Genomic DNA, 12,927 nt, shown 5'->3' on the forward strand with positions numbered 1-12,927 from the left:
CGTTTTTTCCATTGGGGTATTATATTTATTATTATTTTTTTTCTTTACCAAATTCTAACAGAAAACGAGAGCGCCCGAAAGGGAAAGCTGAGCCGAGCCGCCTCATGGCTGTAATGCAAATTGCTTTCCTCCTCAGTATACAAGTGCGCTTCCATGTCAGGGAAAAAGAAACTACCACTGCTGCCTATGTAGTGCCCTATTTATACAAATAGGAGTCATTCAGGATTCAGCCATGACACGGAGCAAAAATATGGCTGAATCCTGAATGACTCCTATTTGTATAAATAGGGCACTACATAGGCAGCAGTGGTAGTTTCTTTTTCCCTGACATGGAAGCGCACTTGTATACTGAGGAGGAAAGCAATTTGCATTACAGCCGTGAGGCGGCTCGGCTCAGCTTTCCCTTTCGGGCGCTCTCGTTTTCTGTTAGAATTTGAATTGTGACGTCACTACAAATAGATTACTTACCAATGTTATCCTTATAAGCGAGCTGGACATTGTTTAATTGACTTTTTGGACATATAACTGTATTTTCATGTGTTTCAAAATAAATGTTTTAAATTCCGATGATTTTGTCATGTTCGATTTTTGTCATTTAAGGGTCGAAATTGACGCTCCCCCTTCATGTTTTGCATCGCGCCCGGGCGCGTTTATTAGGATAAATACGGTATACCCCCCAACACCACTATCATATTGGACAGTAGGCTAATGGGCCAAAAGAACCTGTTATTTCACAGTTTGTGACCCTGCCAACAATCAGCCAGATCAGAGGCAAGAGTATGGGCAAAATTGATGTGTTTTTTCTTTTAAAATCTGGAAATATCGTAACCGACCAGCCTCCCCTGTTTGAAAGGCTACCAGCTGCCACTGCCCTTATGTTTAGTATTTAACAGTAACAATCTAAAACCCTTTTTGTGTGTCTTCCAAATATGACCAGTTAATACAGGTGTGCTTCCAGTGCTGCTGAATTTCTTGGTAACATGACAAGCTGTATTTTTTCATCTCGGTAACTTCAAGAGAAGCTGGTGAGGGTACAACTGTATAGCTTCTATAATGTAACCAATAACAGAAACTAACCCCTGACAACAGCAGTTAAACTTCGTGAAATGGGCAAGGTGCTGACACTTGAGACTCCTTCCATAAATTTTAAATAAACATCTAACAGAAAACTTCACTATATGAACAATTAAACAGTTTTCTTTGTTAAATAGCACATTTTTAGACTGTATGAACTGTCTCCGTTTCATTACCATACAAATGAAAATATTAGAACATGCATATTAATATTAAAAACATAATTTGTAACATTTGTACTACTGTCATAGCTTTGCTGTTATAGAAAATTAATGAACATATTCTGATTCAAGAATTCAACTGCACTATGGAATAATCATTGTAATAGCACACATATTCTGTTAAAAGAAAAAATATTTGACTGTCATTCAGATCATAGTGCACACCACATGGATGCTGCTTAAAATCCCAGCACCTCTAGTATAAAATGCCTTCCCATGCCCCTGCAGACAGCGGCTTGGGAGAAATTAGGAAATCAAGACAAAGATCTTTACCATAATTTAGTGCCTCTGGTGCAGTCCACTTGATAGGAATTTGCTTGAAGCCAGAAGATGAATAAATCCCATCATCTTCCTGACGTGACATGCCAAAGTCACTGATTTTCAAAAGGTTGTTCTCCCCCACCAGACAGTTCCGTGCAGCTAGATCCCTGTAAAAGACACATCAAGAGATGATGAGATTTTTGATATGATTATTTTGATAATTATGTTATTTTTTTCTTGCTATCCCACCACAAATACAGACATTACAAGTGTCAGCATATCCAGGCCCCAATGCAGTTTACTACACTGTAGGGATGCAACAACCAAATGACAATTAAAAATAAAAATAGTTGGCAATGAATTTCATTATGTCAGCCCTGCGATGATCTGGCAACTTGTCCAGGGTGTACCCCGCCTCTCGCCCATAGTCAGCTGGGATAGGTTCCAGCTTGCCCGTGACACTGCACAGGATATGCAGCTACGGATAATGGATGGATGAATTTCATTATTGTTTAGTTGGCTGTAGCATGCTACATCACTTCACATTTGATGGAAATTGCAGAGTAGGTTGCAAGTGTTATGCTGCTGGCCTCATGTGTGTGCAATAGTTAGGTTTGCAGTCTTTTGATTGTGGTCAGTGGGAGAAACAGGGGAAGACTAATGCTTTATCATTTCAAAATTCATGCCATAAAGCATGTGCATTATGCAGCATTTTACAGCATGTAGTGAAAAGTGATCTTCTGAGTGCAACTAAAGGGAAAAAATATATCTAGCTGGCTACATATATAATTTAATTTTGTGATTTTTATGATGTCCTAATTTAAAGCAACATAATAAATGTTATACCTTAAAACATCAGCTTCAAAATCATTCTGATGGTACATTGACTTGTAATAGGGAGAATGGCTTGTCTACCATAAAGCCCACACCTGATTCAGCAGCCATAGCACAATATAACTCTGGTGGGGCATGCCTGAGACATCTTGTGAGAACTGCGTAACACTTTATGGCACCATGAGAACTGTGTAATGCAGTGGTTCCCAACCTTTTTTTCTTGAAGCCCCCCCTTGCTTGTGTCCAAGACAAGCCAGGCCCCCCAACCCCTGCCCACACACATGCACCAAAAGAATAAAGTGATTATTTTTGCAAATAAAATTTTGTAATTAAACAGCAGTTGTATGTTTTTGTTCCTATTCTCTGTTTTACAGTGTATATGGATAAATGTTTTTCTTTCCTCTTTTTTTGTCATCAGGTGTATCACACACAAAAAAAGCCCTGCAAGGACATGAAAATATTTCTCTCTTTTCAAGAGAGTTTAACATTTAAACTTCACACGAGCTTAACTTTTTTCCTTTAACAACCAAACAGAACAGGTCTACCTCATTACAAAAGAAAGCTAGTAATTCATTGTCATATATCAGCATCTGGCGGCACGGTGGTGTAGTGGTTAGCACTGTCGCCTCACAGCAAGAAGGTCCTGGGTTCGAGCCCCGGGGCCGGCGAGGGCCTTTCTGTGTGGAGTTTGCATGTTCTCCGTGTCCGCGTGGGTTTCCTCCGGGTGCTCCGGTTTCCCCCACAGTCCAAAGACATGCAGGTTAGGTTAACTGGTGACTCTAAATTGACCGTAGGTGTGAATGTGAGTGTGAATGGTTGTCTGTGTCTATGTGTCAGCCCTGTGATGACCTGGCGACTTGTCCAGGGTGTACCCCGCCTTTCGCCCGTAGTCAGCTGGGATAGGCTCCAGCTTGCCTGCGACCCTGTAGAAGGATAAAGCGGCTAGAGATAATGAGATATCAGCATCTATACAGTTTTCTTTCCTTCTGTTTGTCACCAGGTGTATAAAATAGAAACAGAAATAACTGCAAGGACATTTAACTGTCTTTTTTCCTGAGAGCTAAATCTCAATCTCCTCAAGGAGCGGGTCCATGAGCCGAGTAAACTCCGTGCATAAAGATGCATGCACAGTGCCATCAGACTACTTCAGCAGCACTGGAAAATGCTGTAACTCCCATTCTGGCATTTTTGCAAACTCTGTACTCCAGTTTGCACACAAAAGCATCCAGAACATCCTTGCACTACATGACGTTTGATTCAGGTCCCTGCATTGTTCCTATTAGAGCATGAATGTGTCCACCAGGTATGCCGCTTTGATCCAAAACGCATCAGTCAGCTGTTCACAGTGGTTGATTGTGATCTTGCAAGAATTCCTTTATGGGTCAGTCCATATGAAATCACCAGAGGCCTTCCGACTGACCATTTCCGATTTGTTTCATACTTTCACAAACTAAAATGTTATTATTCCCAGTAAACACCGTACGCATTTTCAGCTTTATATCTTTATTAGTTTTTGAAATATTGGGGCTTTAAAAATGGGGCGAGACACTGATTGTACTGTAAAAACGAGTGGTACAGAAAAAGATGCTAAGTTCAATAAGTCATTAATTTTTAACTATTCATGCTAGAAGCATGAAATTTTCAGGAGTTGTTCTTAGGTACTAGATGTCCAAGTTCTATAAAAGAAGATCCACAGTTGCATATTTTTCAGTTTATAGCTGAAAACTGTAAATAAATAAATAAATAAATAAATAAATCCGTTTATGCTTTGGAGCAGTTTTGGCACTCTGTATTTCCACCTTGGACCATATCAGAGCTTTCAGATTTTGGTATTTATTTCTCATTTTGTAATACTATTTTGGTGACTAAGTATTTTTCTAAAAGAAATAAAGTTCTGATTTATGAGGCATTAAAAATGGAAAAAAAATCATTTTCATGCCTATATTTCAAATGCATATTGCTCATGTATGACAAGATCTACCATAAAAAGAATTTTACCACTGGAAAGAGCACGTCTTCATTGATATATTCACAAAATACGAAACTGGTATCTTGAACCAAACTATATTTATTAAGGTATCAAATACGCCATGCACGGTGGTGTAGTGGTTAGCGCTGTCGCCTCACAGCAAGAAGGTCCTGGGTTCGAGCCCCGGGGCCGGCGAGGGCCTTTCTGTGTGGAGTTTGCATGTTCTCCCCGTGTCCGCGTGGGTTTCCCCCACAGTCCAAAGACATGCAGGTTAGGTTAACTGGTGACTCTAAATTGACCGTAGGTGTGAATGTGAGTGTGAATGGTTGTCTGTGTCTATGTGTCAGCCCTGTGATGACCTGGCGACTTGTCCAGGGTGTACCCCGCCTTTCGCCCGTAGTCAGCTGAGATAGGCTCCAGCTTGTCTGCGACCCTGTAGAAGGATAAAGCGGCTAGAGATAATGAGATGAGAATACGCCATGTTTTGCTACAGACGAAAATGCTGTTTCAAGGCATATGATATATGCTCCAATACATAAAACCTAGAAATTGTCGCTCTTGCAGATACAGTTCCTGGTAAATATGTTGTGTGTTTGTATGACCAACAATGGTGGATAGGTAATGTACGGGCAACATCGGACGAGGAACAAGATGTGCAAGTAATATTCATGCATCCTCATGGTCCCTCTAAGAATTACAGTTGGCCCAAGAGGGAGGATATCTGTTGGGTCCCTCTTGTACATATCCTGAAGATTACTGATGCTCCACTTACATCAACTGTCAGACAATATAAACTTCCATCTGATGCTGAAAAGCAAAATCAATACATTGTTCAAACTCTTCAAGTAGACAGTATTTGCTTTAAGTTTTGCTTTTACTGACACTATAGTTTGTTTAAATTGTAGAATTGGGTATGGTAAAACTTGCAGAATAAAGATAAGCTGACTATTTAGACATAAAATACAAATATTAGTTCTCTGATCCAATTTTGTGATTGTATTTTAAGTACAGTGGCACTGTAGTTTACATTTCTGTTTGTGGTGAAACATGGCGTATTTGATACCTTAATATAGTTTGGTTCAAGATACCAACTTCATATTTTGTGAATATATTAATGAAGACATGCTTTTTCCAGTGATAAAATTATTTTTATGGTAGACCTTGTCATACATGAGCAATATGCATTTGAAATATAGGCATGAAATGATTTTTTTTTTCATTTTTAATGCCTCATAAATCAGAAAATGTTTATTTCTTTTAGAAAAATGCTTAGTCACCAAAATAGTACTATAACATGAGAAATAAATATCAAAATTTGAAAAAAATCTGATGTGCTTCAGTGTGGAAATACAGAGCACCAAAACTGCTCCAAAGCACAAAATTTAATTTTATTTATTTGAGTTTTCAGCAAGCTATAAACTGACAAATATGCAACTGTGGATCTTCTTTTATAGTTGTTAAAGACATCTAGTACCTAAGAACAACAACTGAAAATTTCATGCATCTAGCATGAATAGTTCAAAAGTAATGACTTATTGAACTTAGCATCTTTTTCTGTACCACTCGTTTTTACAGTGAAATCAATGTCACGCCCCATTTTTAAAGCCCCAATATCCCAAACACTAATAAAGATATAAGGCTGAAATTTTGTGTGGTGTTTACTGGGAATAATAGCATTAGTTTGTGAAAGTATGAAACAAGTCCAGAATATTTTCTGAATTCTGGTGATTTGAGGTGGATTTACCCTTATTTTTTCTTGCAGTTCCATAAAACGCATAAGCGCTTGTCCATGCGACAACCACTGTATATCTCCGTGTGTAGCAGTAGTGTTTGATGTGCTTCATCCTCGCACAGCTGGGCAAAAAGTCTTTTGTTAGAAGGGCAAGCTTTGATAAAATTTACAACTTTAACAGTTCACAGGGTGTTACTTCCGAAAATCTTTTACTGGCCAATGCTTGACGATGTAGCATGCAGTGAAAAATCGCGCACCCCAGGGCATTTTCCTGCAGGCAGCTGAACGGGATGAATTACCCAGGTATAGCTGCTAGATGATCCGACGAGACTGTTGCTTATGCAGTAATGGTCACAGTAGTTCAGAGGTCACAGAGGTGTTGGTAATAAATAGTTTAATACATTTAAATGTTGTCCAAAAATGTTTTAATTTAGGTTATACAGAGTTTTGATTATCCAAATGGATGTTATTGGGATTTTTTTTTTTCAATTTAATATGCACAAATATAATTTTGATAACCTCACAACCTCAGCAGACAAAGTTCTGCGCACCCCTTGTGATCTCTGGCGCAGACCCCAAGTTGGGAACTATAGTTGTAATGCACAGCACCTCAGCCAGCTTTCAACATAAAATATCTCAACCACTTCCCATAAAAAGAAGCTAAATTGGTATTCTCAGTATGGAGAATCATGGCAGTTCAGGTGAAGAGATTTTGAAGCTGCTGTCGGAGGAAATCAGGAAGTGTGCGTGTGTGACTGAGCAAGAGACTGGACAAGAGCAAATCTTGGACTGGTTTTTACTCATTGCTAAGAGTCAAGAACATTAAAAGGCTGCAAGGCAGATGCCAAGCTGAGCCTCTTTCTGTTGAACTAGTAAGTAATATTAAATTAGCTGCCTTGTGTGATGTTGCACTTGCTTGATGTTTAGCTGTGTTAACAAAGTTGTCAATACGCTGGCTTTTGATCATAAGCCAAGTCTGTCTATTTTAATACCGGTTTAGTCGCTAGCTACATCTTGAGGTGATGTTAGAAAGCTTGCTACATAGCACTCAGATGTTGGTACTATTAAAAAGTGCTCTTGTGCTGGTTGCTGTCTAGCTTGGCACCCAAGTTTGCATCACTTTGTGTCAGGGGCATCCAAGTTTTGTAAGGTTAATTCAGTTGTCTATTTTCAGTTACTGAAAAAGTACTGTTACTTGCCGTTTTGTCTGTTAGCATCCCCCAGTATCAGATACAACAGTTATAGTATGGCTCTGGTTATGTTGCAGTATGGCCAAAAAGTCTGAGCAAAAAGTCAAAAGTTTGCATACAGTGACATGAATGTCACCTTGGATATTAATGTCATGGCAATATTTGGGCTTTCAGTAATTTCTTTGAACTGTTCTTTTTCTGTGGCAGAATGATTGTATAGCATACATCTTTAATTAAAAAAAACCCCTAGAATTTGGCGCACAAGTTTTAATTTTCTTTGGGCTTTCTGAAATCAACACAGGATCAAAAATTTACATACACTCAGATTATTAAATCAGAGGTGCTGAAACTTCTAAAATGTCTTATCTTGCCAAGGCCTCTTAACTTCCTGTTAGTGATCATGATTGACTACAGCTGGTAGCTTCTCTGTGCCTTCATAAAAACGGTTTGTTTACAGCACTCATTGGATTGACCAACACACAGTAAAACAGGAAAGTCCAAGGAGATCAGTGCAGATCTGAGAAAGAGGATTGCAGATGTACACAACTCCGGAATGTCTCTTGGAGCCATTTCTAAACAACTGCAAATTCCAAGATCAGTTCAAACAATTGTATGCAAGTTATTGTGAGGTGTAGTCACTTTGCCAAGCCACTTTGCTTTAAGAAAACCCAAGCTGTCACCCTCAGCTGAAAGGAAATTGGTTTCGATGGTCAGGAACAACCTGGGAACCACCATGGCACAGCCTTGCCATGAACTGGAAGCTGATGGATCACTGTCTACAGTTCAGATCTCCATGGACTAAGAGGCTGCTATCCAAGAAATAACCCCCTGCTCCAAAATTGACACCTTCAAGCTTAACTAAAAGGTTGAAGCTGACCACATGGGCAAAGAAAAAAGCCTTCTGGAGAATAGCTGTATGGTCAGATGAGACAAAGATTAAGTTGTTTGGCCACAATGACCACCATGTACAGTGGGACACTGGTAAGCTGGTGGTGGTGGTAGGATCATCATGCTCTGGGGTGTTTTTGCTGCCAGTGGAACTAGTTCATTACACAAAGTGGATGGAATAATGAAGGAGGACTACCTCAGAATTCTTCAACATAAACCATCAGAAACTTGAACACGACTTGGGAGTTACAACAAGACAAAGAACCCAACACAACGCATCACAGCTGGTTGTGGAGGACAAAGCAGGCTAACATTAAGCTTAAAACAAGTCCTGACATCAACCCTATTGAAAATATATGGACCTTGCTTATAAATCGAATCTATGCCAAGAAAAAAAAATGTAATAGAACTCTACCAATTCTACCATAAAGAGTCATGAAATATCCAACCAGAATTCTGCCAGAAGCTTGTTCATGGCAAACAAAAATGTTTGGTCAAGGTGAATCTTACAAAGAGACATTTTGCCCAAATATTAGGTGTGCTGTATGTATAGAGTGCTCCGAGATGATGCTAAAAATAGTAACACTGCGGTCCGCGCGGCCATCTTGGAAGTCACTCGCTCCAGAGCACTCATAGAGTACACATCATAGAGTACACATTCACCGATTCGTTTCCGCGTTAGAGGGCTTAGAAGCTTGGATTTTTTAAGAATTTAGACATCTGAAGTGATGGAGCACTACTGTGAAAGTTTGGATAAGCAGGCACGGGAGCGTTATGCTGAGAAGGTACGTTTCATTGGGAATGTAGATCCATACACTGTTAGTGAGAAGGAATGGAAAGCTGACCCCAGCTTGTTGCCACATGTGACATACATCGATCTTGTGAACTATCTAGTGTTTCACCCAAGACCATTTTGTGAACTAAAGAATTTCCAGAACTACAAGAGTATGGAAGCATACGATATCCAATACGATATCCATACGATGTCCAATTATTGGCCAATATCAAACCTCCCCTTTATCTCCAAGATCCTTGAAAAAGCTGTGGCACAGCAGTTATGCTCATATTTACATAGGAATAACATCCATGAAATGTATCAGTCAGGATTTAGACCTCATCATAGCACAGAGACAGCACTGGTTAAAGTAGTAAACGACCTACTGTTGGCGTCTGATCAGGGCTGTGTCTCGCTATTTGTGTTGCTTGACCTTAGTGCAGCATTTGATACCATTGATCATTCCATTCTTCTGGATAGACTAGAAAATGTTGTGGGAGTTAAGGAAACGGCCCTCTCCTGGCTCAGGTCTTATCTAACTGATCGTTATCGGTATGTTGATATAAATGGTGATATTTCTAGACGTACCGAGGTAAAGTTTGGTGTTCCACAAGGTTCTGTCTTGGGTCCACTGCTTTTTTCTCTATATATGTTACCTCTGGGTGATATTATTCGTAAACATTGTATTAGTTTCCACTGTTATGCTGATGACACACAGTTGTATGTCTCTGCAAAACCTGATGAGAGACACCAGCTTAATAGAATTGAGGAATGTGTTAAGGACATTAGACACTGGATGCTTATTAATTTCCTCCTGCTTAACTCTGACAAGACAGAAGTACTTGTGCTAGGACCACATACAGCTATAAGTAAGTTTTCTGATTACACAGTGACTCTGGATGGCCTTTCTGTTTCTTCACGTGCAGCAGTAAAAGACCTTGGAGTGATTATTGACCCCAGTCTTTCATTCGAAACTCACATTGATAACATCACCCGGATAGCTTTCTTTCATCTCAGAAATATTGCAAAGATAAGAAATTTAATGTCATTGCATGACGCAGAAAAACTAGTCCATGCTTTCGTTACCTCCAGGTTGGATTATTGTAATGCCTTACTGTCTGGATGTTCCAATAAGTGCATAAATAAGCTCCAGTTAGTTCAAAATGCAGCAGCAAGAGTCCTTACTAGAACTAGAAAATATGATCACATCACGCCTGTCTTATCCACACTGCATTGGCTCCCAATTAAATTTCGTATTGATTATAAAATACTACTATTGACCTTTAAAGCACTGAATGGTCTCGCACCACAATACCTGAGTGAGCTTCTGCTCCTCTATGACCCGCCACGCCTACTTAGATCAAAAGGTGCAGGCTATCTGCTGGTACCTCGTATAGTGAAGGCTACATCAGGGGGCAGAGCCTTTTCTTACAAAGCCCCACAGTTATGGAACAGCCTTCCAAGTAATGTTCGGGAATCAGACTCAGTCTCAGCATTTAAGTCTAGGCTGAAAATATATCTGTTTAGTCAAGCCTTTTGTTAATGGTGTTTATGAGGTAAAGGTGTAGATCTCAAGGGTCCTCAGACAGAGTGTTTTGGTAAACTGGGATGTATGGATGCTGTCAGTCCCCACTCGCTTGCTCACTCGAGTTTGTTGACGGTGTAGTGGCTGGCTGCTTTATGTCCCGGGGCTCCCTCATGCCTGTGTTACCTTCTGGCTCTCTCCTTTTAGTTATGCTGTCATAGTTAGTTGCCGGAGTCCCTGCTTGTACTCGGTGCAACATGTATACTGCTCCTACTTATTCAGGTGACATTGGGCATACCTAACAACCTGCGTTTTCTTTCCCCACCCCCACCCCAAATCTGTCCCTCTGAGTTACATGGAGTCAACAGGAAATCTTTTGGTGGAGAGGGTGGAGACCTCGACTGGCTATCGTAGCCTGCAGGGAATCGGCCGTCAGACTTCTGTCGCATGTCCCAGACCCGGTGAAATGTAACTGAATTGTCTTGGCCAGCCCTAAGGGTCCCATCTGCATCTCATCATTGCTGAGGAGTGTGCTCCCATCACCCAATCAAGCATCCAGCCAGAGCAGGTCATGATATATTTTTTACCATATTAACATGCCATTGTTGTGTGTTATGCCTGATGTCAAGACTCTCATCTCTGTGAGCCTACCACACAGACTTAATACTTGTCATTTTTAGGGCATACCTAACATGTGTTTTCTTTCTCTCTCTCTTCCCCCCCCCCAATCTGTCCCTCTGAGTTACATGTTGGTCCTGGGATTGAGATGCTGGCCTCTTCTGCCCCTCGGGCCTGCTTGGTCCATCCTGGTGCCCTGTGTCTGGTCGGAGTTTTATCGCATTGCTCCTGTGAAGGACGGCCCCATGAGGATAGTTGAGGGTTATGCCTGGAGGATGCTCTGGACTCTTACAGAAATGCTTTTATGGCTGAGGACTACAGTTGTCTTGCTAACTTTAGGACTGCAGTTATCATGAACAGTTTTGCACTCAAGTTTCCATCCATGAAGAGCTATAACATCAACGAAACTGTCCTCATGTTAAAACTGTTAATATTATAGTCAGGCTGTCTGTTGTTGCCCAAATGAGGATGGGTTCCCTTTTGAGTCTGGTTCCTCTCAAGGTTTCTTCCTCATATCGTCTGAGGGAGTTTTTCCTTGCCACCGTCGCCACAGGCTTGCTCATTGGGGATAGATTAGGGATAAAATTAGCTCATGTTTTAAGTTGTTAAAAGCGCTATACAAATAAACTTGACTTGACTTGACGATAGATTTGTGTCCGGTTGGGTCCGCGATGTGTCGGTGTTGACTGCTGAAGACGGAGAGACAAAAGTGATCAGAGGGAAAGTGTTACACTCGCAGAGACTATCCCAGCCTAGTCTACACCCCTGGATAATAGTTGACAAGAGACATGCTATTTTGTGTGCACATTGCAACTGCATCGTTGGGCTTGGGGAATGTTGCTCCCATGTTGCTTCCCTGTTGTTTTATGTTGAAGCGGCCACGAGACTGAGGGAAAGAACGACGGTCACACAACAGCCGGCATACTGGATGCTACCGGTAACTATGAAATTAAAATAACCATTTTAGTAACTATTTTAGTAACTATGAAATTCAAGACAATATTAACCTACCTGTCACAAAGTGATCAGAACAAATCCGGATACAGTCAAGTTGTCCTAAATTTGAGCGGTTGATGGCAGCCAGCCACTGTCGTCTCCTCCGTTCACTTTTCTCCTGTGCTGCAATTCCCTGGTTAGTCACGACTTTAGGGAGTCTGTAGAAGCTTTTGCCACCCTTTTCCCCCCGGCTACTACAGCCAACAATGACACACGTATTCGGCATTGTCACCCCTTTTTGCTTCGCTGAACAACAACAATGCACTGACACAGCGACCTTTGACTTCCAATATGGCCGCCGCTGGGTTCGCGCTGACCTCGACGCACTCTATATTTTTGACCCTGTATGTATAATTTTGACCCTGTGTTGATTTCAGAAAACCCAAAGAAAATTAAAACTTGTGCACCAAATTCTAATTTTTTTAAATTAAAAATGTATGCTGTACATTCTGCCACAGAAAAAGAACAGTTCAAAGAAATTACTGAAAGCCCAAATATTGCCATGACATTCATGTCATGGTATATAAACTTCTGACCACAACTGCATGTTTAATCGAAGGCATTTCAATTAAAGTGATCTGTCTCATGGCTAACAGAAAAATATTGACAACCTGATAGCAAAGTGTACATTTGTGCCAATGTTACTTATGAGACTGTGATTTTGGCTGTAACCTTATCTGTGTTATCCCTGTCTTACATAAATTTGTAGTGGAGCTCCCCACGCACAAAGCGCATGGAGTGGAACCCCATACTTAAGAGAATATGGCAATGCATCGACCGGATTTTTGATGGCCTGACTGTACAATGAATGTGTACCATCACAGGGAACCCGATCGGAAGTGCA

At 40.7% G+C, this 12,927-nt stretch overlaps 1 protein-coding gene across 5 annotated transcripts in view; it reads right to left on the reverse strand.

Annotated features, from left to right (window-relative positions):
- The window catches only part of fer (fer (fps/fes related) tyrosine kinase), a 408,576-nt gene that overhangs the window by 57,343 nt on the left and 338,306 nt on the right, over positions 1-12,927 (reverse strand). For all 5 annotated transcript variants that reach the window (XM_060913311.1, XM_060913312.1, XM_060913309.1 and 2 more), the window contains one exon: positions 1,569-1,723. In XM_060913311.1, the coding sequence (XP_060769294.1) occupies positions 1,569-1,723 (155 nt within the window). The remainder of the gene's footprint in view (positions 1-1,568; positions 1,724-12,927) is intronic.

This window comes from Neoarius graeffei, chromosome 28 (assembly GCF_027579695.1).
Source record: "Neoarius graeffei isolate fNeoGra1 chromosome 28, fNeoGra1.pri, whole genome shotgun sequence".
In the NCBI taxonomy this organism is placed as follows: Eukaryota; Metazoa; Chordata; class Actinopteri; order Siluriformes; family Ariidae; genus Neoarius; species Neoarius graeffei.